Below are 23,687 nucleotides of genomic sequence, written 5' to 3'. Positions count from 1 at the left end.
TCAATTTAAATTGTTTCCTAAATATATAAATGTTCAAACAATAAATTCCTTTTGCCACCCATCTGACTCACAAATAAGCTCCAGGTTGCCGAAAACATATCCCTGTAGGAGGGAGGACTTCACCAAGAAATATTATTACACGTTATGAGAATTCTCTGTGATATTTCTTAATTCCGCTTTCTACGAACAATAATATGTCATCAAATTCTTCTTTTAGAATTTAAGTGGTATGTGTACTTTTTGAATTTTGAAGCGCGTAAATAATGGAATATCGAGTCTAGAACTAAGAAAGGCAAGAACTTCTTTAAAGACACTCTGCAGTACGATTTCAAGTGTCTGATGATAGCAATACAAATGCAATATATCACCGTTCAGCTTTTGCTCGAAAAAATTACAAGCGCAATTTATACGGCCGGTATTGTAAGCCGCTGTATAAAACACTACAGCTTGAACAGTTAGCAATAAAGAGCAATCATCTAAGATATCATATACAACTGAAAAAATATCTCAGAAATTCTGAGTAACTGTTCAACATTGGGACCTAAAGCTATCATGGTAAGCCAATCGGCGTTTTTTTCCAGTTACATCTGGATGTAGCATTGTATCCCAGGGAATAACTAAAAAATCTGAATTTAAATTCATGAAATCTGATTTTACCTCTCGAAGATTTTCTCTTGCTCTCTTAAGGGATGTACGATTGATCATAAGGTTATTTGGATTTAAATTTAATGCATCTACATAGGCTGTTAATAAATGAGCAGCATCTTTGCCCCTAATATGGCATTTGTCTAACATTGATGAAATGCGAGCAGATATCAATAGTTGTCAAGCTTTTTTGAGTTGTGGTAGATCAGATATAGAAAAAAGGTTCAACTGGTTAGGATAGATAGCCATTTCGGTTTCTAAATCTTGTGAATTGCAAGATGAATTTGATGATGATAAAGGACTATGTACTGAAATAGAAGACAGTTTAAACTATAGATTTTTACATTATTCCGATCTGGAATTTTTTTAAATTTATATTTTAGATATGGAAAATAGAGTTTATTTTTATGGTAGAGTAATCGAGGATTTTTCAAAATTTAAATTATAAGAATGCATAAACATTTAAGTATATAACTAAAGAACAGCGAACTAAAATATAATTGTCATTACTTATATTTATAGCATGGAAACCTAGTGACCCTTTTTGCCACACCTTATAACATAAGCAGAATATTTTCTAAATCAACACCCCCAAAGCATAGAGGAGGCAATTTGTTGCTGTCAAAAATCATTCATTAATGGCCTAGGTCATTAATTAATAGCCTTTAGAATCCCTTGTGTCCATCATGGTTAAAATAAATGTTCCCCTGCCGCTTGGTTTGAAACGAGCGCGAATAGCGTTATGCCTGTCCCCAGTCCATTGGTGTACATGTACCCTATGTAATATGTAAAATTTTACAGAATAAAAGTGAGAGAATGGCTGGTCTGGAAATAGCAACATCTATTTAGGTTCAAAATTACTTTAAATATGAAATCTAGGAATATTTTTTACATAAAAATGAGAAAATCTGCAATTTTTTTCTTCGAAACTCAAAAAAGGGGCCCTAGGGGCACGTGTTAATATTCATGGATTGGCTTAAAATTTTGCATGGATCATTTATTTGTATAATGGAACAAATTGAGGGGGCGTCGTGTAAAATATCTACAACTTCAAAAATAAGGACCACCCTAATATATATATATATATATATAATTATTATTATTATTATAATTATAATACAAGTGAAGAATATTGAAAAGACCAAACCAAAAGCCCATAGATGCGCATCGCTGCAAAACTAAAAAGCCAAGTAAATATATAAAATATACAAGCCAAATAACAAGTTTTAAACAATTTTTAAGAATAATAATGATGAGAAAAAGAAAAATACAAGCAGCAATTAATATAAAAAGTTGAAAGGTTGAATCAAGAGCTCATCAGCCGTGGAAGATTCAATAAGTATGGTCAAAAGACCAAAAAATTAAACTACAAACTGAAGAGAGGGTGTATAAGCTCCAGTATATGCACGGCAGAATATCATATTGGGCTAAACGCACCACATGGTGAACTATATATACAATAAACAAGAATTAAACCTAAAATTCAGATCTTAAATGAATCTTAAATTTAATTCTTTCTAACTATCAAATTTCAACGCAAATGGAGCAGAATCACGGAGGAGACGGTTACATTTGAGGCAATGAGAAGCAAAGGGATGCAAGTGGCAAAATTAAAAATTTGGAGATATCTCACTGCCTCATATGAGCCAAGGACGAATTTAACACAAAATGGATTTGCAATTTACACATGTCTTGTAATGTAACTTTTCGTTATACCGTGATGGAGAACTCTTTAATCAGTAGAACAAATAGATAAATAACATTCCATTTGGTATCATTTTTGAACTGTTTCACCAATGGAAGCCATATTTGAATTAGGCAGTGATAAAGAAGTCCGCTGCCTATGCAAACTTTCTGTCAGCGCCTGCACAGCGTGTGTGTTTTTTTTTTTTGGGGGGGGGGGGCTTCTAATAACTAGTTCTTTTTTTAAAAATTACATTTAAGCATTTATTTAGTCACTTTAGCGCCCCCAAAATCTGGCGCCCGGGGCACGAGCCCCGTCTGCCCCCCTCTAGTTACGTCCCTGGTTAGCTTTTGGATATGCTATAGATATCTCTTTCATGTTCAAGCGATATTATATCCAGATAGCTCTAGGATATCGTATAGTTATGAAATAGATATGCATTTTAAATCTCTTAGATGTATATGAGATATCAAAAGCTATGTTTTCTGGATTTGATGTAGTTTTAAATATACTTTAAAGCTGTAAGCAAATTTACTGGTCTAAAAATCGCATTTTTTGCATTAAAAGATAAATTATTTATAAATATCTTCATTTTCAAGGCCCAATGCAGTTATAACAGCCCATTTACTGATAATATGAGTAAAAGTGTTGATATTTATAACTAACTCATCTGTTAATACAAAAAGTTATGATTTTTAAACCTGTAAATTTTCTTACAGCTTTAAAATATTAAACAAATTAGTAACATGTCTTTCACTGTATAATTCTTACGAAAAGTTTTAATTTCTATAATATTATAAACGATATCTTATTGTTCAAATAGTATGAAGTTGTAAAGATTTAGGGCTTTAGAAATCGAAGTTTTTTTAAACTTATGAATAAGTTATTTATAAATGTATACAATTTTACAGGCTCAATGCAGTCAAACAGCCATGTTACTGATAGTTATTTATAAATAACTTATTTATTAATACAAAAAATTGAGTTTTTATATTCGTCTTACAAACTTTGTAGTAATTACTTACAGATTTCCTTTTTTTTTCTTTCATACAAAGGATGAGTTTTCCTTCATTTCTCCTCCAATAATATAAAGAAAAAGTAATCATAACTGAAATAATAGCATTGTGACTGAATTTAGGTAATGTTTATTTTATTTTTTTAAAAAAAAGGTCTTTTAGCATGAAATTCAAGATTTATGTCGAACAAAGTAATAAACAATGTTTGCTTTTATGCTAGACAGTTAAAAACGTACTAAAGCAAAATTTAAAAAAAAAAAAAAATCAAAGTAAAAATTACCATCTCTTAATTTTATTTTGTTATTGATCTCTCTTTTTTCCCAATTATTATTTTCTTTTTTGGAAGTTCACATATTTGGGCATTGGTTTTTGCCACTTCAATTAAAAACAAAATTCCCTGCATTTTCCAGAGTTGTAAAAAAAAAAAAAAAAAATCAACATTTCCTGTACTCTCCCTGCTTTTTCTGTTTGGAACTGTAATCTTGACTTCATTCCACTTTTTGAGAAGCTGAAAAATTATATCTCATAACAATTATAATATATAAAAATTATATCTTATGACAAATATTTTAGTGAAATTAATCTTTTTATTGAAAATTTAGAGAAACCCACAGAAATAGCTCAAAGATCTTTATTTGTATACACAAAATCAAGTACTGTACATAAAAAATTAAATAAAAGATTGGGAAGCATGCTAGAAAAGGAATTGCAACTGTTAAACCATTAAGTTAGTTTTGCTAAAAAAGAACATAGTTATGTCAAAAACATACTATAACGATTGAAAAGAAATAATGCTAAATAATTGTTCACCTACAAATTTTATTAATACGAATTATTAAGCAAAACAAAGCATAAAATCACAGCTAAAATTCAAAATAATTGGAATGCAAATTAAACCAACGTATATAAAAATATATGCACTATAACACGAAGAAATAAACTAATACAAATTAATACATAATACAAACTCAAAGTATTGAGCTCAGCGACCGCTTGCGTTCAAAACAGAACACAAGAAGCGAGAGAAATGGCGTGGCTGGACTGATTAACAACGTTTTGTAAAATGTGGAGAGCACGAGGCCTCAAGCGTTTAAGTTACAGTTAATTAACACTATTTTGTCACACATTTCAATGCAGTAAAAAAATATTGTTTTTTAATAAAACATGAAAAATAAAACAATTTCATGCAGATGTCTGAATGTAAATAAATCCAACAATATCTATAAGTCAAATATCTAAGAGATATCTTGAAAAAGATATGTCCTAGACATTTGCTATGTAACATGGAGGTTATCGTATAGTTATCTACAGGATATCCAAATATCTATATCTGAAACATGTAAAAGTCTGGATATCTCACAGATATGAAAAAAATCCAAATCCACGATTTGGATATACCCAGAAGTCCAATGGATATCCGAATATCCATATCTAAAACATGTAACAATCTGGATATCTGGTAGATATTAGAAACTCCAAATCCATGACTTGGATATTCCTGGATGTCTGCCAGATAACTAAAATATCCAGCAGATATCTCGATATGTGGTGGATCTTTTTGGATGTCTAACAGATATTTGTGGTTGTCTGGGTTGAGAAAAATAAAAAAAGTCACACTCATTAAGTCGGTTCTTCGTTCTTTAAGCACGTGAATCGATCAAATAAATCGATCGTTAATTTTGAACTTAGAAAAGTGGAGGGCCAAAGATTTTTTACTTTTAAAACTGAGGGGGCAATTGCCCTCCTTACGAGCTGCTAATGATATTAGGTGTAAGTGAAAAGCAAGTGTTGTAAGTGGACTTCTTAAGTTTTGACTAAAAACATAGACAGTTTAAACCGTAGGCATTAAAGTCCTTCAATGATTTTCTTTTCTTTTAATTTTTTTTTTTTCTAATTTGAATTAAATGCTTATGAAAATGATTTTTCCTCGTCTCATATTATTATTTTTTTCATTTTTCAGAGAGATTACGAATTTCGAACGCCGTTCCCTGCAACAGAAGCCTGATAATTGTGAACTTAGTGAAATGATAACTTGATCAACGAAAGGCTTCCACAGTGTCGAATCAAGAATGCCTATGAACTTGTATAAAAGTGCATCCGAGATGCGTGGCTTGCGCTGTTCTTCCCGTGCAACAACATGTAAAAAGTTTGCTTTTTTATACACTTTTTTCCAGGTATGTTTCACATCATCAGAAATGTTGAGAAAGAAACGAGAATCATCAAATTCTACAACTTCTTACTCCATGGATACTAGTAATTTTGGAACAGGCACGAAACATGATATTTTCCCATGGAAGGTACTTTGGAAGTTTGACTATTGTCATTTTATTTTTTGCTCATCAAACAGTATGATATAACTCCAATAGATCAAGGAAACTTAATTTTCTCTCTCTCTCCGGCACACAACTGGTACGGTAACAAGCAGCCGGGATGTACTATGGAGTTGGAAGATATCCATACATACACAACCAGTAGTGCATCCACAAGATTTTTTTCATAATTGCCCTGTATATTAACTACCACATTAAGATATAGGTTAGAACCAAGGATTCTGGGAGGGGTTTTAACCCTAAAACCTCCCATTGGCTAAGCCCAAGACTATTAAGGTATCCATCCGTCTGCGTTAAAATAGACATTTTCGATGAAATATATCAATTTTTTTTATTATTATTTTTTTTTTTTATGATTCCGTTTTGTAATCTGATTATCTTTACAAAGCTGTCTTAGTTTTTACTCCATGTAAATTACAACTGGAGTTATAGCTGCATTATTACAGAGTCGTACATGAAACTTCAGACCGGAAGTTGCATTTAAATGCGTTTCTGAAGAATCATATTTTTGAAGAATGCTGTCTACTGTAACAATGATATCACAAAAAGTTATTCAAGAATTGATGAGAAATTTTCTGAGATAGTTCTCTGCATTATGCTAGATGTTTTCCTCTAAAAGCTAAGCTGGATTTCAGAATTAAGTAATGTTTTTATGTCGTTAAGTTTAAACAAAAGCATTTGTTTACATAAAAAATGCCGGTATAGTAACTTTGTTTAGCTATATCTCAGAACTATCTTGAAAAATAAAAAATCTTTTAGAGCAAAACACACATTAAGTGTCATACAAGTGTATTACTACAAGGATCTATGCGTGATTGGAACCAAATTTTGTTCATTGCTGTTAGCATAAGACAAATTTTTTCTCTATTTTTCTTCAAATTTGTCCAATTTTTTTGAAAAATAATGTTTTAAAAGCTTGTTTATACATTTTTTCCAGTTTTGAAACAAATGTAGTTAAAAAATAACATTAAAAAAATGTCCAAGTTATATTTCAAAAAAATGTCTTTGAATGCACCTTAAGTGGACAGTTGAAGTGTCTTTGATTTGAAAAGGGTCAAAAGATCTCTCCTATTAGCAAAAAATACACCTCTGACTCCTGATCATCCCTTCACTTGCCTGGAACTCAAGATGGAAGATTTGAGACTTAAGTCACTATCTCTTTTTTTTTTTTTAGCATTGTATCTACGAATATTGGTCTTCAGCTGGTCTTGCCTATTTGGCAAGACCTGTTAAGTAACAGCAATAACAAATTTTCCTTGAAAGGTGAATTCTCAAATTTCAATACCAATAATTATTAAATCTGTACTTGGGACCAACCACCAATGTCGTAAAATGGTCGTGAAATTCAATTGTTTCTGGTTCTCCCTTTCCTGTCCGAGTCGATCAAAATTTTGAATGCTTCCAAAAGATTATTTAAATTTAATGTTCATTCCTAATGTAGTGTTAATTTTATTTATGCTTATTATGTGGGTAATTTTTATAAAATAGATCACTATTATCAATATTTTCGTATATTCCACTTGCAAGAAAGAAATGAGCTGTATCTCTGATTATATGTAAAAGTGAGGTAGTTTGTTTTAGCTGCAAATAAAAGTACTGACAAACATTTTAATTTAAGTTAATGTGATTGCAATAACTCAATCTAAGAGGGCACTGCATCACATTGATCGATGGTGCACACAATAGTTGACAGCTTTGTGGACAGATTTATATCATAAATTAAATTTGGTCAGAATTCAACATATTGTTGTTGGTCCAAAGTGCAGAAACAACAAGGTTAACTAACGTAACCAGTAATTAGTCTACTTTATTTGAGAATTGCAATCTAAATGCTAGCACCCCCCCCCCCCTCTCTTCTGCAGTTTTTAAGAATTTATAGGAAGCGATAACTACTTCTCTAACTCTAACAAAGGTTAACCCAATGCAATTAATACTGTTCGTGATATCATTTAATATTATGTGCATATTGTTTAAAATTTTTGAGAGCTCACACAATAAGTTTAAGGAATTACATAACGAGAATAATTAAAATGATTTCTATATTATGTTGTCTACTAAAATGGAATAATACAATAATGATATGATCCCAATTCAATTGCATCTACCTCCTAGTACCATTGAAAAAACACATGAAATTTTAACCTTCCAAGAACATACATTTTGTAATTAATTACGCTTTAGCATTCCATTTTGCATGTAATTTCTAACTAGAATTTTCACTACTGCAGCGGCCAAGAAAGAATAACAACTTCCATTATATAAAAATTAGTCTTTATTATTTATAAGTCTCGACAATAAAACAGATGATACAAAGTAAATATCTAAGTAAAATTATTGGGGAATTTCAGTTAAAATAAATACTTTAAATGATTTTAAAACTAAACACTTCATATACTTAAAATTAATAAATGACAAACAACACAACAATATTTTATGGAGAGCTACAACAAAACAAATAACAATAAATTAAATATTTCATGCCTTGCAATAATATCCTGGCCTTTACACATAATCTAGCCACTATTTTATCTTGCAATAAGTGTAAGATGAAAACAGTGTAATTAGATATTGGCAATAAATGCTTTCCGTGCTCTCATTGAAGACTGACAGCAAAAGGAAAGCATCGTCTGATAATGTACTGCTACTGGACACGGCAAATAGCAGAGTTTAAACATTAACTAATAATTCACAACATTAGGAGAGGAAGAGGTGGAAAAAAAAAGTTAAATAAGAGGACGGAATCAAAGAAAAAATTTACTCATGTTATTATATTCTGGGAGACTCTCAGTAACTTGGGTGAAACCTTGCCAAATTGAAGATTTGTCAAACTTGTTGTCAATGCCAGGTACGAATGAGCAGCTGTGGTAGCCTAATCGGTAAGGAGTTGGTTCTTAGGGTCCCTTATTTGATGCCTATCAAACATCCAACATGTATGCTAATGGTGACTGGCGCACATTAAAACTGTTGTGGTCACAGAGACCTCCATGTTCCCGTCAATCAAGACTTTTGGGGGTGCTCCTGCTCTAGATCAAAAAACCAGAGCTGGTTAAACCGCAGGTAGTGTAGTGTTATAAATGAAATTTTATTTCGCAAATGTAAACAAAGCATGGAGCAGAATTTTTACACCAATCAATTGGGAAACAGATATGAATGTATTCATATTGATAACATATGCAAAAAAAAAAGAACTTCCTTCTCATAAATATGAGCAACAAATGATAGAATTTTTTTTAAATGCTTAAAAAAACAAAATCTTAACTATGTTACTTACAGCAAATGAGTTAAAGAACCAGTTGCAGTGTGTCAGTTTTGCAATAGGCTATAATGAGTATCAAAAAGATTGGTAAGGTTTAGAAAAGTCTTAGGGCTGATAGAATGGGGGTTTCCATACTCTTGAAAGTTAAAAAGACAAATTACGTTTGGCAGAATTCCCCCCCCCCCACCCCAAGTTATTGGATGTCTCCCCCTTTTTACGCAAATAATTAATAAACTGAATGTTGAAAAACTTAATGAAAAAAATTTGATTAGCAAAAATAATTTCCATTGATTAAAGAATTAAGATTGTAAGTCAGTGGTTTCAAATACATACTGCATGTGGGCTTAGCACACAAATCAGAAGGCAGCTGAGGTCTTTTTTACCCCTTTTGTAAATAAAATTATGAGTAAAAATAGCAACATATAGCCTAATCTAAATATATGGCAGGACGAGGCCAGAGGAAACTCTGGTGGAGGTCTGCAGCGGTTCTGACGTGCAAATCTAAATATATGGGACCATTAAAGTTAAGCGACTTGTTTGTGGTGAAAATTTATAATAGGTTTGTAAAAAAAAAAAGTCTGTGGAAATTTATAATGTGTTTGAAAATTCTATATTTGCTTTAAACCTGAATTTAATGAAAAATCTTTTTTTTAATGTTAAACTGTATTTCCTCTTTTCCTTCACTTGATTTTTATTCCTTACTTTTCTTTTTATTTTCCTTTTTTTCAGCGGTTACATATGAGACTGTTTTGACTAAGTTATTGTTTTCTTTAGATGCTTTATCGCTCTTAGCAAACCATAAATAATAAAGGTGCGGGAGGGGGGGGTGGACCTTTTTAACTTGAATCTAAATTTGTGAACAGAAAGACTTTAATTCAAATGCATTAATAGTGTTATTGCAAACTATATATAGTAGAGTTAGGGCTCAGCTGCAGCTCACAGACAGCCATTTTGATACCACTGATAGAATTTGTCTGCATATATGTAGGGAAAAACAACTATGTGCACTCACGAAATCGTTTAACCTGACTGAATTGTGACAACAAGTAGAGTTTGCAAAGTTTTTCAGTACTACATTATTCTCATGGGCGCCCATATGAGTAGAAGAAAGAAGGGATGCAGAAAATTTCATAAAATAGAAAACATACAGAATTTCATTTGTATATTTCTTTAAATAGGAAATAAATAAAAGCATAGAATTATTGTAAGTAAGATTTTTTTTTTTTTGGAATGCATGGGCTTTGAAACTAACATGAAAGTAAGGACTTTTAATAAGTTCTAAATTACTCTCGACCAAAAAAAAGTCCCCTCTCTTTCTCCATATAATCCTATGAGCGCCTGTTATCATTTTGTCAAATGTAGCAACTACCAATGCTTTTTTAACACTGCTTCTGCTTCAAACCACAAAAGTTGTCGCAGATGGATGAAGTTCTTTACTACTTTTATGCATGTACTATATTTGCTCTTTATCTATTATGTGAACATATGACACAGTAGCCAATAACAAAAAGACAATTTTAAGATAGTAATGTATTTATGTGACACTGTTATTATCTGCTATTTTTTCAAAAATCATATTGAAATTTTGAGATTAAATTTAAAAAAAAAACCTGAATACTTCAACAATCCAGAATTTAGTAAAATTAATTTATCGTGTAGTAGTTTAACACTTTCAGACTAAGGATTTCAATAATAGTTACTACAATAGCAGATTCTTACATATATATTGTCTTAATACATTTTTTTAATCATTAAGAAATCTTTCAAAGTTAAAAAACAAAATGGATGAGAATTAGCATTTCTCTCTTACTTTTCAAAGTAAGGAGAATTTTTGAAGAGTTTTTCAGAAAAAAATTAGTCTATAGTTATGTCAAGCAGTAGCAACTTCTACTGAGAAACTAAATTTTAAAAACTGAAGATGATTATTGTACAGAAAAAAAAATATTTAGTTTTTAAGAAAAGTTCTGAATTATTTTTTGAAACTCTTCTTTATCAGAAAAAAATCATCTTTGAAGAGAATTATTGGCTAGGCCAGTGAATCTGCTTTTGTATTAAGGGTTTATCTGATAGAGAAATAGTTTAAATAATGTTTCACACATAGATTAATTTAAGACGAAATTGAGTGTATTTCATTTATTTAAAAAATTACAACAAAATCTAAATTTGAGGAGCATTTAAGCACGAATGTTTCCTAAGTTATGTGCATATGTAAAAAAGTCTCCAATGTACTTTTTGTAAATACTTAAACATTATACCAAATGTAAAGTTTTTTAGAGTAACTAAAAAAACAGCCACATTTGCTGAGAGAATTTATGAATGAATTTGAAAAGCAAAATAAAGCATAAATAATTTTCTTACTCTGTATTTGTTATGTACTTCGAAACAGAAAAAAAAACTTTGAATCATCCATCTGAAAAATAACTCTTGCTTTTCAGAACTATTTATAGTACAACACCTTTTCTAAAAATAAGTAGTTTTAAGATCAATTTTTATAAAAACTATATAGAAAACTGTACTTTTCAAGAATAGTTTTCAATGTGTACATAATATATCAGGTTTGAATAAATATTTTCCAAAAAAAAAAAGTATGTTTTTTTCACTCTTCTCATTTCTTTATTTCCGTGAATAAACAAAACAGAAAAATAAAGACACAAATTCTTTTAGTGCACCCTTTACTTTGATAATATAGATATATATATAATTTATATATATAGACAACAAGTTAACCACAGCTCTAAGTATATGTGTATTAATATATTTGAAAAATCTCCATATCATCATTAAACATGTTACTAGGCCTTAATATATATATATTTATACAGCATGCCACCGTATGAAATACAAGACCTCTATTTTTGTAACCGTTAGTCCTAGATGCATACTTGCAACTGCAAAAATGTTCAAAATGAGGTGTAAACTTTAAGTATTGAAAATAGGAAGCGAAAAAGAAAATTAGTAAAAAAATATCGAAATTTTATACGGATCTTTGGTCCTGTAACTTACACCTAAGGAAATAATTTCCATCAAAAACAAATGCCAACACAAAAAGTTTGAAATATTTCCGGCCAAAATTTAAGGAGGTAGAGTTTAAAGTTTTGAGGGACCGTGCAAAAGATGAGATTGGAGCTTATCCCCATTTCAGAAGAATGACAGGTTGTCAAAGTAAAAAAAAAAAAAAATTTATTGCTATTGAAAAAGAAATACTAATGTTCTGTTATGAAATGTAAAAATCCTACAAAAGCTCGTACAATTCAAAAAGACACTTTATGCCCCCATATGATTTTAAACCCTTGTTAGTTCTTATATCCCCCCCCCTACACACACACTCACACAAAAACAAAAAAGATGCAATTCAATGCAAGTGTCAAGTGGTATGAGTCACAAAATTTTAGTTTCATATCTGCGTGAATGTTGGTTGTACTAAAATTTCAAACTTTTTGTGTTCAAATTGTTTTTTCATGCTTTTGATTTCCCTAAATACAATGTAGGGGATTGGGGACCATACAAAAAGTTAGATTTTGTAATTTTTTCACTAAATTATTTTTTAAATTCAAACTGTTCATATCTTAACTCTGCACATTATTTTGACCATTTTTGAAAGTGGAAGTTTGCATCTGGGACTAAAGGTTTCGCAAATAGAGAGGTCTTCCAGGTCAAACGGGGACATGCCATATGTATTTGATCACAATTGGAAGAGTATTCTAACACTATGTACACAGATAGGGGTTTCTATCTTTCCCGAAGCTCAAGGTTTGTGCGAGGAGAACTTGGGATTGATAGGCCCATGAATGAAAGACCGGAGCTCATAAGGTCGTTGCCCATGTACCGTGGCTGCATCTAAGTCACTTTTGCGGAAGATGATCACTCGAACATCCGTGTGAAGGTATATCCGACCAGATTTTGAACTCATGAACCTGCAAGACACAGTGACTTCATTTAAAAAAATAGACGTTGCTTTAAAAATAGGGAAATACAAGGGCAAAGTGAAATACAGTTGGCTCTCTGTTTAACGACGCTCTATTTAACGACTTTCTCTATTTAACGACGGCTGTTCACGGTCCCAGATGGTCCACTATAGTGTTAAAAGCATTCTATTTAAGGGTGCTTTCTACTTAAGGACGATTTTTTGTGGTCCCTTGAAAGTCGTTAAACAGAGAGCCAACTGTATAGTTAAGATAAAAACTTTTTTTAGGCGAACAAATAGGAAGTTTGTTTTGAAACTTACAGTACATGAAGAAAGAGCAATGTATTTTATAATAAAACTTGCATGGAAAAATTATTTTTTGCTTTTGGTAGTCAATTTGTACCTTCAAATAGAAGTGGAAAATGATCACTTTTTATGGGGCAAAGTGGAAAATAAAATATTTTTCTAATGAAATATTTTTTATTCTATTATTAAAAATATTTTTTATCAAATGAACAAGTAAATAGAAGAAGAATCAATCAATTAATAGACAACAAAACAAAAGCAAATAAATGAATTAATCAACTAAAATAAATAAGTAATGGAAAGGAAGAGCTCAAAGTGCAATTTTGTGTTCTAATAGGTGCTCTGGGGTGTTTTTTTTTTTTTTTTCCTTTTTTAAATAAAGGTCAGCAAAATACAGTTTTAGGTCGCTTTAGGGGGGGGGGAGTCATAACTCCCATGACCCTCCCCCTTTGGTACTTACTGTGCATGATTAGCTACTCCTAACAGAAAAGGTACAAAGAAAGTTTAAAGGTTTCTTTCTACCCATTTTTGTTTAAAAAAAAATGCTTGCCTAAAAAAATAATTTGTTGACCAATAACATTCAGTGAGGCTTTTTTCTTATCTCATGCCTTCTTAATTATGCTCATTATTGTTTACAGTGAAGAAGTACAAAATCTAGAGACTCCTGTCCCAGGCGGAACCTTCTGAGGGTGACAAACTGACCTCCCACTAAGAGACCAAAGAGAGTCTAAGATGACTAAAACTTACCTTATCTAATATCACCAAAGAGCTTTAAAGTGTGTTATTAGGATCAGTGCTTCTAGAGCTGCAGAATCTACCATTCCTTCCCTTATCATTCCCAGAGATAGCTTTAGAATTGCTTTTTTGGAGTCTCGATTCCAAAAAATTCCGGGGAGAGATCCCCAACTTAAAAAAAAAAGCATTTTTAGGCTTTAGATTTTGAAAAATGTCCAAAAGAGAGTACCCATCTACTTCTTTCCACATATAGTCTAAAATTGTAATTTTAAATATCAAGAAAATTTAGAGAAACGCCCCAAACAATTCTCCTAACATGTTACAGCATGAAATGCGTTTTTAGAACTTCCATTAAAAAAACTTCAAGGGGAAAGGCTCTAAATTGCAGTTTTTACCTAACATTAGTACTAAAGATTGCCGGCGTCTTTAAGATTTCAATTTCGATTATTTTTTTACAAAGCAGCTTCATACTCCAGACTAAGCACTCTAACCAACCATTTCTCAATTGAAAAAATTGTAACTGTTTCAAAAGGGGAATAAACAAATAAAAAACTCCTGTGAGGAAAAAATTAATAAAAATCTGTATACTAAGTAAAGTCTACTTTTCTAGAAAATGAAAGCATTTTCCTGAAATTATTGCATTCAAATTACTATAAATTGCATATCACTTCATTAATTTTGTGAGGAGACTTCTGCGAGGTTGAAAATATTTTTTTCGCCATCGATATTTCATGTCTACTACATTAGAACTGGTAATACTGCGTTGAATTACCATGTCATTCTAGTTGTAAATATCAATAAACCATTTCATAATATCAATCAAACACACAAACATTGACATCTTGAACAAAAACGTTACAAGTCAATCAAAGAAAAATTACACATTGGTTATACCTTAAGTGTATGAGATATCGCAGCCACTTCTGTGCGTCTGTGTCGCTTTCAGTTGCATCAGACGGCATGTATAGAGTACGCTGACGCAAGAAAGTTTGGCAGTTAGTTGGCATGTCACTCAAGTCATACCTAACAACAAACATCTTGACTACAGTCTGATGGGGGTTGAACAATGTCTGCAAGAGAGGAAGGCAAATGATTCATTTCTGTGAAATCAGTAACATAAATAATAAATTCTTAAAAAATTTCTTGCACATAACATTATCTCTGTCCATGTTACTCAAATTAGAATCATGGAATTTTCCGGAACAATTCCAAAACCAGAACATTTTTTTTTTTCAGTTGTATCCACTTTAACTCATACAAAATTAACAAATCATAAGAATGTAGAAATTAGAATTAAAAAAACTAGAAACTGATATTAAAGCAACTGTAACAGATATGTAAAACCACCATAGGTATTAATTATTTAACCTGACACACAATGAAAAAACAGTCTTCTTGAGGCACAAAAGTTTTAGAAACTAAAAGCCCAAAATGAAGATATGTTGAAAACTCATAGCGCTGAATACATAAAAACAATTTTTAAAACATAGTTAACTATGACTACAAGTAACTTAAGTTTTTAAAATGCGTACCACCTTGCATAAAAAAACTACACAAGGTTGAGCCACTTTTGATCCACCAAACACCTAAAAGATTTTCCCATTGGTCAGCTTTATATCCTGTATTTTTAAGGTTGATACATTCCATTAATATAAACAATTTATCTAGTCCACGACACATTTAAGGGTAAAAGGCCACAACAATTAATCAATGTAAAGGATATCACAATCAACTATTGAAAATATATGCTTAAAATACACCGCCAGCTCAGTTATTCCATCCGAGGACAGCAGTTTCGTGCTTTTTAGCACTCATCAGCCCGGAATAGGAATCACATGAGCAGGAGGCGAAAAATCTTTTAAGAGAGTCAAACAAACTGGTAGCTAATGCAGAATTAGCAAACCAGATGAGCGACCACAGCAATGGTGCGGTTCAACTCAAAGATTGATGGCAAAGCTAAGGTATACCTTAACCAGGGAAACTTTGTTTACATTAGTAAAAAAAAAAAAAAATTCTGCAGTAAAAAGTGATGTTTTTTTCAATCTTTGAAGTAAAAATTCATTCCTGAAGCACATTATGTCTTATTGAATAAAAGTGAATAAATACCATTTGCATTTTTCAGCATTACGACTAAAATTTTTAAGATACTATTTAATGTGAGTAAATTTCGAGAAGGGTTCAAACATTACTCTTCCTTCAAATTGAAAAAAAAAAGTCTAGGAAGGAGCACTTGTTTATAATATATATAGCTTTATTACATATTTAAAGGAAGTATTCAATGGCACAGTCGTTAAAATTTCGACAATAATCGTTTTATTCTCAAAACATGGGTAAAAATCCAATACATTTTCCCTTACGATATTTTTCCGTTATAGGTATGTCACTTCGCTTGGTGAGTTGTTTTCTCTCTACTTGGCGAAAACTGAAAAATTTCACTTACATCATAGCCGGCGAAATATGAAAAAATAGGCTTACATAGCCATTATGTTTGCTTCTCTTTTCTAATTTTTCAAATTTATAGAGACTTTTAATTTATGACTCAGTTTATTCATTCAGCTGATTATGTAACATGATAACGGAGAAGTAAAAATTAATTTGGAGAAATATTTTAACAAGATTTCCATATTATTTAAACACTCGTTTTTTATGTGGTGAATATAATTTTACTTCGCGCTAGTTAAAAATTCACAAAAAAGACAATAATGTCTATTTTACCAAATAAATTAATTAGGTCATCAAAAAGCATCCGAAGCTTTATTACTACATATATTTTTATTGCATGCATATTTATTGAAAGTTAAAATTCCCAGTTAGTGAAACAAGCCACGAAACAACATTAAAAGTTTCAATAAAAAGTAAAATAATTCGCTAAGAAACTATATTAGACAACAATAAAAGCTCCATTTTATTGCAACCAAAAGACCAAACACGGCGACAACAAATAAAACGAAAAATAATCACCAAGATAAAAAATATATATATGTAATCCTTTAGCGTCACAAAATTTGGCAAAATTTCGTTTCCTACCTTTTAATATTCACATTAAAATCTGGGGGGAAATATCAGGACGTTGAACATGCCAACTTGGCAAAAACTTTTTCAATTGCTAAAATTGCTACCGCTATTGTATGCTCTTCCAGCATTTTGATTAAACTTTCATTGTTTTTAAATTAATTGATATATTTACTTGGTTGATTATTTTTCAATTTAACACGGAATAACTTGTTTTTGCTTAAAACGTATACATAAATTTTAAACTTTAACAGCATTGTTGTCGGCAACGTTCGACGATTTTGGCAATAATTTTTAAAACGTGACAAATGTTTCATGTCTGTTAATTCTTCCGTTAATTTTTACAACACACAACGTTTTTTTTCTTTAAATTTCCTCATAATGCTTAAGCATTTGAATGCCATTTATATTCAAAATGGATATTAATTTTTTTATTATTGTTATTATTATTATTTTGTTTTATTTATTTTTAAACAAGCAAAAGTTTAATCCCAACAAAATATTGAGGGAATTTCTTCAACTGTTTTTCTAAATATTAAAAAGTAGGTTTATAAAAATCTTTAACGAAAAGTTGCTATATTTTCATTTTTTGTAATTTTTATTGGCATGTTTTAATTGGTTAATTCATTATTGGTTCAATGTAAAACGTTTTTTTTAACCTTTAAATGATTTAAATTTTTCTTTTCTAACATTCAACGTATTCCTTTATGATATGAGTTATAATGCATTCTGATCATAAGGACATACTAACTATCAGCCTTATACTAAACCAGTTAACCAAAAACGTTCATTTCCAAACAGCAAACTTTTTTTTGAGCTCGTTTGAAAGTTATTGTTTAATGCATACATTAAAAAATAATCAATATTCAATGTAACTAACTCCTAATTATGTTTATTGAGGCTTTAAAGTTAACATTGCTCAAATAATTTTGAAAATGTTTCATTGCAAAAATTAGAATAAGTTTAAGTTATCAAACTTTTTCCATTAAAATAATTTTAGCTTGGTTTAATGAGTAGGAGAGAAACATCTTCCTCTCTTCCTCAGCTTGTATTCATGGAATTTTGTTTTAAAACTTATTATGATTTTTTTTAAATCTTTTTGAAAACAAAGTTTCATATTTATTTACTTTTTGCCTGAAATATATTTTCAAACACTTTTCTTGAGGAGAAAAAGCTTCGCCTTTAAATTAATTTGAACACTTCACAGCTAAATTTTGAATTCTCACTTTAAAAATAAAACTACCTGCATGATTTGTGTATAAACAATAGTTACAACAAAGTTCAACAGATGTCACTGGAGTCTGACCAGGTTTTTTGTTTGATTGATTGATTTCACACTATAAACACGTATCAAGTAAAGCCTTCTTATACAAACATTGGTTGTGGCACAATACACCCCCATATATCTTGCACCCCCATTTGCAACTTACAATAATCAAGCGAAAAATGATCAACAATTTTATAGAGCTAAAATCAGTAGTGTACCAAGGGGTTGGCAGGAGTGGCTCTTGCCAGTGGCGCCACAGACAGGGGCGGCATTTTGACTGATCTCTTTTTTAAAAAAAAGATTTTTTTTTTTTTGAACTTTTTTAAAAAAATTGATCACATAAGTAGAAAAATGTTTTTATAGAAATGGAAAAAAATACTCGCAAGAAGAAGAGCTAGAGAAAAAATAAGACAACCCTTAATTCTAAAAAAGGGGGGGGGGGGATTTTACGCGTAGCGTGAAATTCTATTCCGATTCAATAACTTAGCTAAAGACTTATACTCACAACTTGCATACCAGGGAGAACTGAAAAATGTCTATTCTCAATTGGTTCAAGAGCGTACATTATTTATCTTTAATAACAAATTGCAAATATTACTGGTTTTGTCAAATTTATGTTAAATGGTGGAGGGAGAACTAAAATTTTGTGAAGGGGAAAACTCTCAATCTGCCGAATAAAATCATAACATCAAAGGAATATTTGGCATCATTGAAAACAATTTAAAATATGAAAATAATATTTAATTGCAATAATGTCTCCTAATTTGTCGAATCAATTAGTCAAATCTCTGCCCCCCCCCAAAAAAAAAAAAATATTTTGGGTGGTCACTGACCCCCTGTGACTTCCCATCGGGGAAACCTTGGGAGGGAGGGCGCAATTTCTTAAGTTCGCCAGGGCTGCTAGACTCCGTAGGTGCACCACTGGCTAAAATTTACTTAGCACACCAGTTTAGCTACCAGTTTGAAGGTAGTGTCGGCTTCAATGAGATGACATCTACCTCCAGCTCAGTTGTAGACTATTCCAGAATAATGAATCCACAACAAAGACAAAACTGCAGTCTCTTGATATCATAATTAGGCTGCACTGCATGTAGCTCTGCCTTAGCCTTAGCTTAAGAGAGGTAACTATTTGGTTCACGTTTAAAAAAAAAAATTGGTTGAGAAAGAGAATTTCTGAAAAATACATACCACTTGTACTGTCCCTTTCTTAGGAATATGATAATCTTTCCTCCGCAAGTCAATATGTCCCTAAAATTATGTTTAGAACAATCTTAATATCACTATTTTTAACAAATAGTTTTCATGCAGGATTGGAATGCTAACTTACTAGGTAAGGAGAGGTAACTTTGTCCATGTCTTGCAAAGTGTAAAAAAATACAGTGACTGGCAGAGTTATATGACGTGGACAAAATGACCCACTGGCACCTATTTCAGCTGTAAAGCCCTCCACAGTGCTAACCGGTTCAAGGCGACCATTTAAAACAGATTCCTGAAGGAAGGAAAAAAAATTAGTATTTGGCATTAACTAATTCAACCATCAGATTTTATTTATTTGCTTGAAAATTCTTGAAACATGCCCAAGATCTTTATTTTATGAGTTATACACATAAATGAAATAATTGAATAAATAAAAATGTACATAAATATGCAAATATATCTATAGATATTAATTAGAAACATTTGATAGCAAGAATTCTAGTCAAAGTTCAAGACAGTATTCTGAAATAAATTAGTTTGAAAAAAAATCAACTATTTTAATTTTTATATTTTCTTCCTTAAACTTTACAAATGTTTAATAACTAGCAAGTTTACTACAGAGAAATTAAAAAATAATTAAACAATTTCGTTCACATAGTACAAATTTGACTTACCTTTCAACAATGCACTACTGAACTAAATGATTTAATTATTTTTTCTTTGATTTTTTAACTTTCTCATCTCCTTAAATCGTAAAAGCAAATTTTTAGAACAAAATGTTTTTGAAGGGCTGCAAAAGATTTGCTTAGTGAGTTTTTCCATACTCAATTGATAAGGATTTAAAATAGGTATTCAAAAACAGGCAAATAAAATTTCATACTTTTCCAAAAAATATTCACATTAAAAGTTTTTCACAAACAAACCTCAAACGTTCCCAGTAGACTGCTACTAAATATTGAAGCTGGTGCACTGTTGCTCAAATGAAGTATTTCCTCTCTTTCAGCAATTTCTTCTGACCCTTTCTCAAACAGTGCTCTGAATAGAAATGTTTTTTAAAAAATGTTATTGAAGAGTTAAGAAGATTAATTAAAAATAAAATAGTTTTGAATAAAAGATTATAATTTAAATTATTCCCTTAAATTTCTGGTCATTGAATATTGAAGTTATTTATCAGATGCTTAGAGAACTCAACATACAGTCAAATCTCGATAACTCGAAGCTTACAACTCAAATATTGCTTTATCTCAAAGTTTTCATTGGATCCCAAGCTCTTGAGATTGTTGTGGAAACTTCTCATAACTTGAACTACCAATGACTGAAACGTTTTAGCCGGTCCCTTGGGACTTCAACTTATCGAGAGTTAACTGTATAAACAATTTCTTACATCATAATTGAATCAACACCTTTGTGCTACAAAAGTAAAAAAGATATAACAATGTAAATAGCACAAATTGCAGATTATTGTAGACATGTGTCAGATGTTTTTTCATCCATTAGCTCACGTATTGTGCATTGAAAACTTGTAACCCTGAAACACATGTCTGCAATAAGCTACAATTTGCGCAATTTAATATTTTTTCCTTTCTTACTTTCTAAATTTCTTACATAATTCACACATAAACAGTAAAGAAATAAAAAATTATGATTTAAAAAAATCTGTGGTAAAATTCATTGTATTTTATAAAAAAAAATAAAGAAAAATGTATATGCAAATGATCCATGAATTATGTTGTTATTTTCAAGCAGGTAGTGAATTTTAGGCAGGCAGCAATTGCTAGTAAAAAGAAGAGAGATTCTCTTATTTTCCTTTTACTAGTCTTTTACTTTTTTTTTTTTCTCTTCCAAGGAGAGTTAAGGGAAGATTTTGCTAAAGATTAATTTAAATGATATTTTCTCAAACCAAATGCCAGACAGCACTACTGAAACTTAGCTGAAAAATAGCTTTCACAAATATTAGAATTCATTTTTAAAAAAAACAAGGAAAGTAAGCTTTTTATTTTACAATCTTGGAATTTTTTTCACTAATAAATCAAGTAATACGGCATTGTCAGATTAATTCAACTACAGACAAAAGAAGTGTAAAAAGTTATTCGAAAAGGCATTCTTCATTAGTTGTATATTTTCATCTAATACTTTCTGTTAGGTAAAAAACAGTTCTTTAAATTGAAACCACTTTAAGAATATTTTCAAAAATATGAAGCAACAACAGCTTCATAGAAAACAATCAAAATATAGAGAAATTTGTGATGATTAAAACAAAAATAAAATTCAATCTTTTGGTCTGAATGAAATGAAGAGTGTCTTGTATAACAAACTGTATAAAATGCTATGTATTTTATAGTTTTGTACAGGCGGATATATTCAAGGTTTTGTAAAAAAAATCTAAGTAATTAATTTTTTAAAACAAAACAAACATATGTGTAATTTATAAAGAAAAACAATCAATCTGTTATATTTTATTGATAGTATAGTATGTTTCTAGCAATTTTCAAAAAATTGCACCCTTTTTATTGACACTGATAAACTTTAGAAAAGCTCATATGTAAAAACTTGCTATTTTTTTAACGTTTATTTCCTACTTGTAAAAATCACAAAAGATTTGGTTCTACTATCAAATTAAGCCTTTAGATATAGTTATTTAGCAATATTTATATCAAAGGCTTTACTTTTTGGAAATAGACTGTTTTTATTATAGATTGTGTGGTGTATCGAACTAATTGAACTCCGCTATCATAATCGCAGTGACGTCAGAAGTCACTGACGTCACTGAGGAAAAACATCCTCTCAGGAACGGGGCAGATCGGAACGAACTCCGGAGATGTGCGCATTGGCGGCACACTCTGTCTTGTATATAGTATTATGTATATAGTAAATGTAGCAATTAGAATAGTTAAGTCTAGTATTATAATTCCTGAATGAGTAATAATCCATTACATATTACAGCGAGCGTAGGTTCCCTAAAAAGGAGCCATAACAGTGGCGACGAGTGTGTGACGAAACCACTAATGTAGTGCTATAACAGTGTTCTCGTTTCAAAAAGGATAGGGTAATTACCCGAAGACGGCTCAAGGTAGGAAATTTATATATTTTTGTATTTTGGATTGAAAAATAATGGAGGCCCTGGTTCAGGAACTCATAAAACAAAATGAAGCCCTTGTACAAGCTCTCAAGCTCAAAGTGGATACCCCAAATGAGTCAAAAGTGACAGGGGTCAATTTTGAAAAATATGATGAAATGTCCGAAAATTTTGATTCTTTTATAGAACGTTTCAAGGCATTCTTAGATATTCAAAATGTCCCGAAAGAAAAAAGGGCGAAAACGCTAATATCAAGTTTGTCAGCAAAATTATACAATTTACTGAAGAATCTTTTGTCACCCGACAACCCTGGGGAAAAAGATTTCGAAACGCTCAAGGACATATTAAGAGATCATCTCAATCCGAAGCCATTAATTATTCCTAGCCGTCACATATTTTTAAACCGCAAGCAGAACGAGAATGAGCCGATTAACGCCGATTAACGCCTACATCGCAGAACTTCGCTCATTAGCGATTCCCTGTATGTATAAACCAGATGTCTTAAATATGATGCTTCGAGATGTTTTTGTTAGCGGATTAAGAGATCGAGCAATACTAGATAGATTATTTGAGGAAAATGACCTTGAATTAAATCAAACCTTACAGATTGCTTTAGCGATGGAAAAATCTCATAAATCCACGGCAGAATTAATTGGAAGGCAATCTGGAATTCATAAATATAATGCTGAAATGAAACAGAGCCAATATCGGAAGAAAAAGTGCTCTGAAGATAAAAATAATAGAAAATGCTCTCGATGTAATGGAAAAAATCATTCTACAGATGAATGTAGGTTCAAGACTTACAAATGCAAACTATGCGGCAAAATTGGTCATTTAGGAAAAGCATGTTTTTCTGCCAAAGCAAATAAAGTTAATAAACCTGTTAAGCAAAAACAGGTGGATGTAGAAACTTTTCCTGAAGATGAAGGTACTGATTCCGTGCCTATTTACACAATTCAGTCTGAAGAGTGTACACTGCCTGAACAAGAACCAAGGAAACCTATAATGGTAAAAGTCCAAATCGAAGGCCATTGGGTAAACTTTGAAGCCGATACAGGTGGAGCCGTTTCAATAATGTCGCTGAAGAATTTCCGAAAAATTTCAAATAAGAAAATTCAGCCTACAAAATTAATTTTTAAAACCTACAAAGGGGATAGAATTGTTCCAATGGGTTATGTAACGGTAAATGTTACCTATAACGAGGTTACGTACGCATTAAACTTGTATATCGTTAAGGAAAATTTAGATACAATTTTTGG

At 31.0% G+C, this 23,687-nt stretch overlaps 2 protein-coding genes across 2 annotated transcripts in view; one reads left to right on the top strand and one right to left on the bottom strand.

Moving 5' to 3' along the window:
- LOC129222505 (trichohyalin-like) overlaps positions 1-5,350 on the top strand; it is a 167,371-nt gene extending 162,021 nt beyond the window's left edge. The window contains exon 20 of the mRNA XM_054857017.1: positions 5,306-5,350. Coding sequence (XP_054712992.1) covers positions 5,306-5,350 — 45 coding nt within the window. The remainder of the gene's footprint in view (positions 1-5,305) is intronic.
- A 2,579-nt stretch (positions 5,351-7,929) lies between these two features.
- On the bottom strand, positions 7,930-20,387 carry LOC129221908 (atos homolog protein A-like; the record flags this gene model as incomplete). Its single annotated transcript, XM_054856284.1, is given in 5 exon segments — positions 7,930-12,845; positions 14,771-14,946; positions 19,344-19,403; positions 19,483-19,644; positions 20,276-20,387. Coding segments are annotated over 5 exon segments (679 nt in total), but the record flags the coding sequence as incomplete, so codon positions are not given.
- Positions 20,388-23,687: the final 3,300 nt, after the last annotated feature.

The sequence above is a fragment of the Uloborus diversus genome, chromosome 5 (genome assembly GCF_026930045.1).
Source record: "Uloborus diversus isolate 005 chromosome 5, Udiv.v.3.1, whole genome shotgun sequence".
In the NCBI taxonomy this organism is placed as follows: Eukaryota; Metazoa; Arthropoda; class Arachnida; order Araneae; family Uloboridae; genus Uloborus; species Uloborus diversus.
This window is presented reverse-complemented; position numbering and strand designations above follow the sequence as displayed.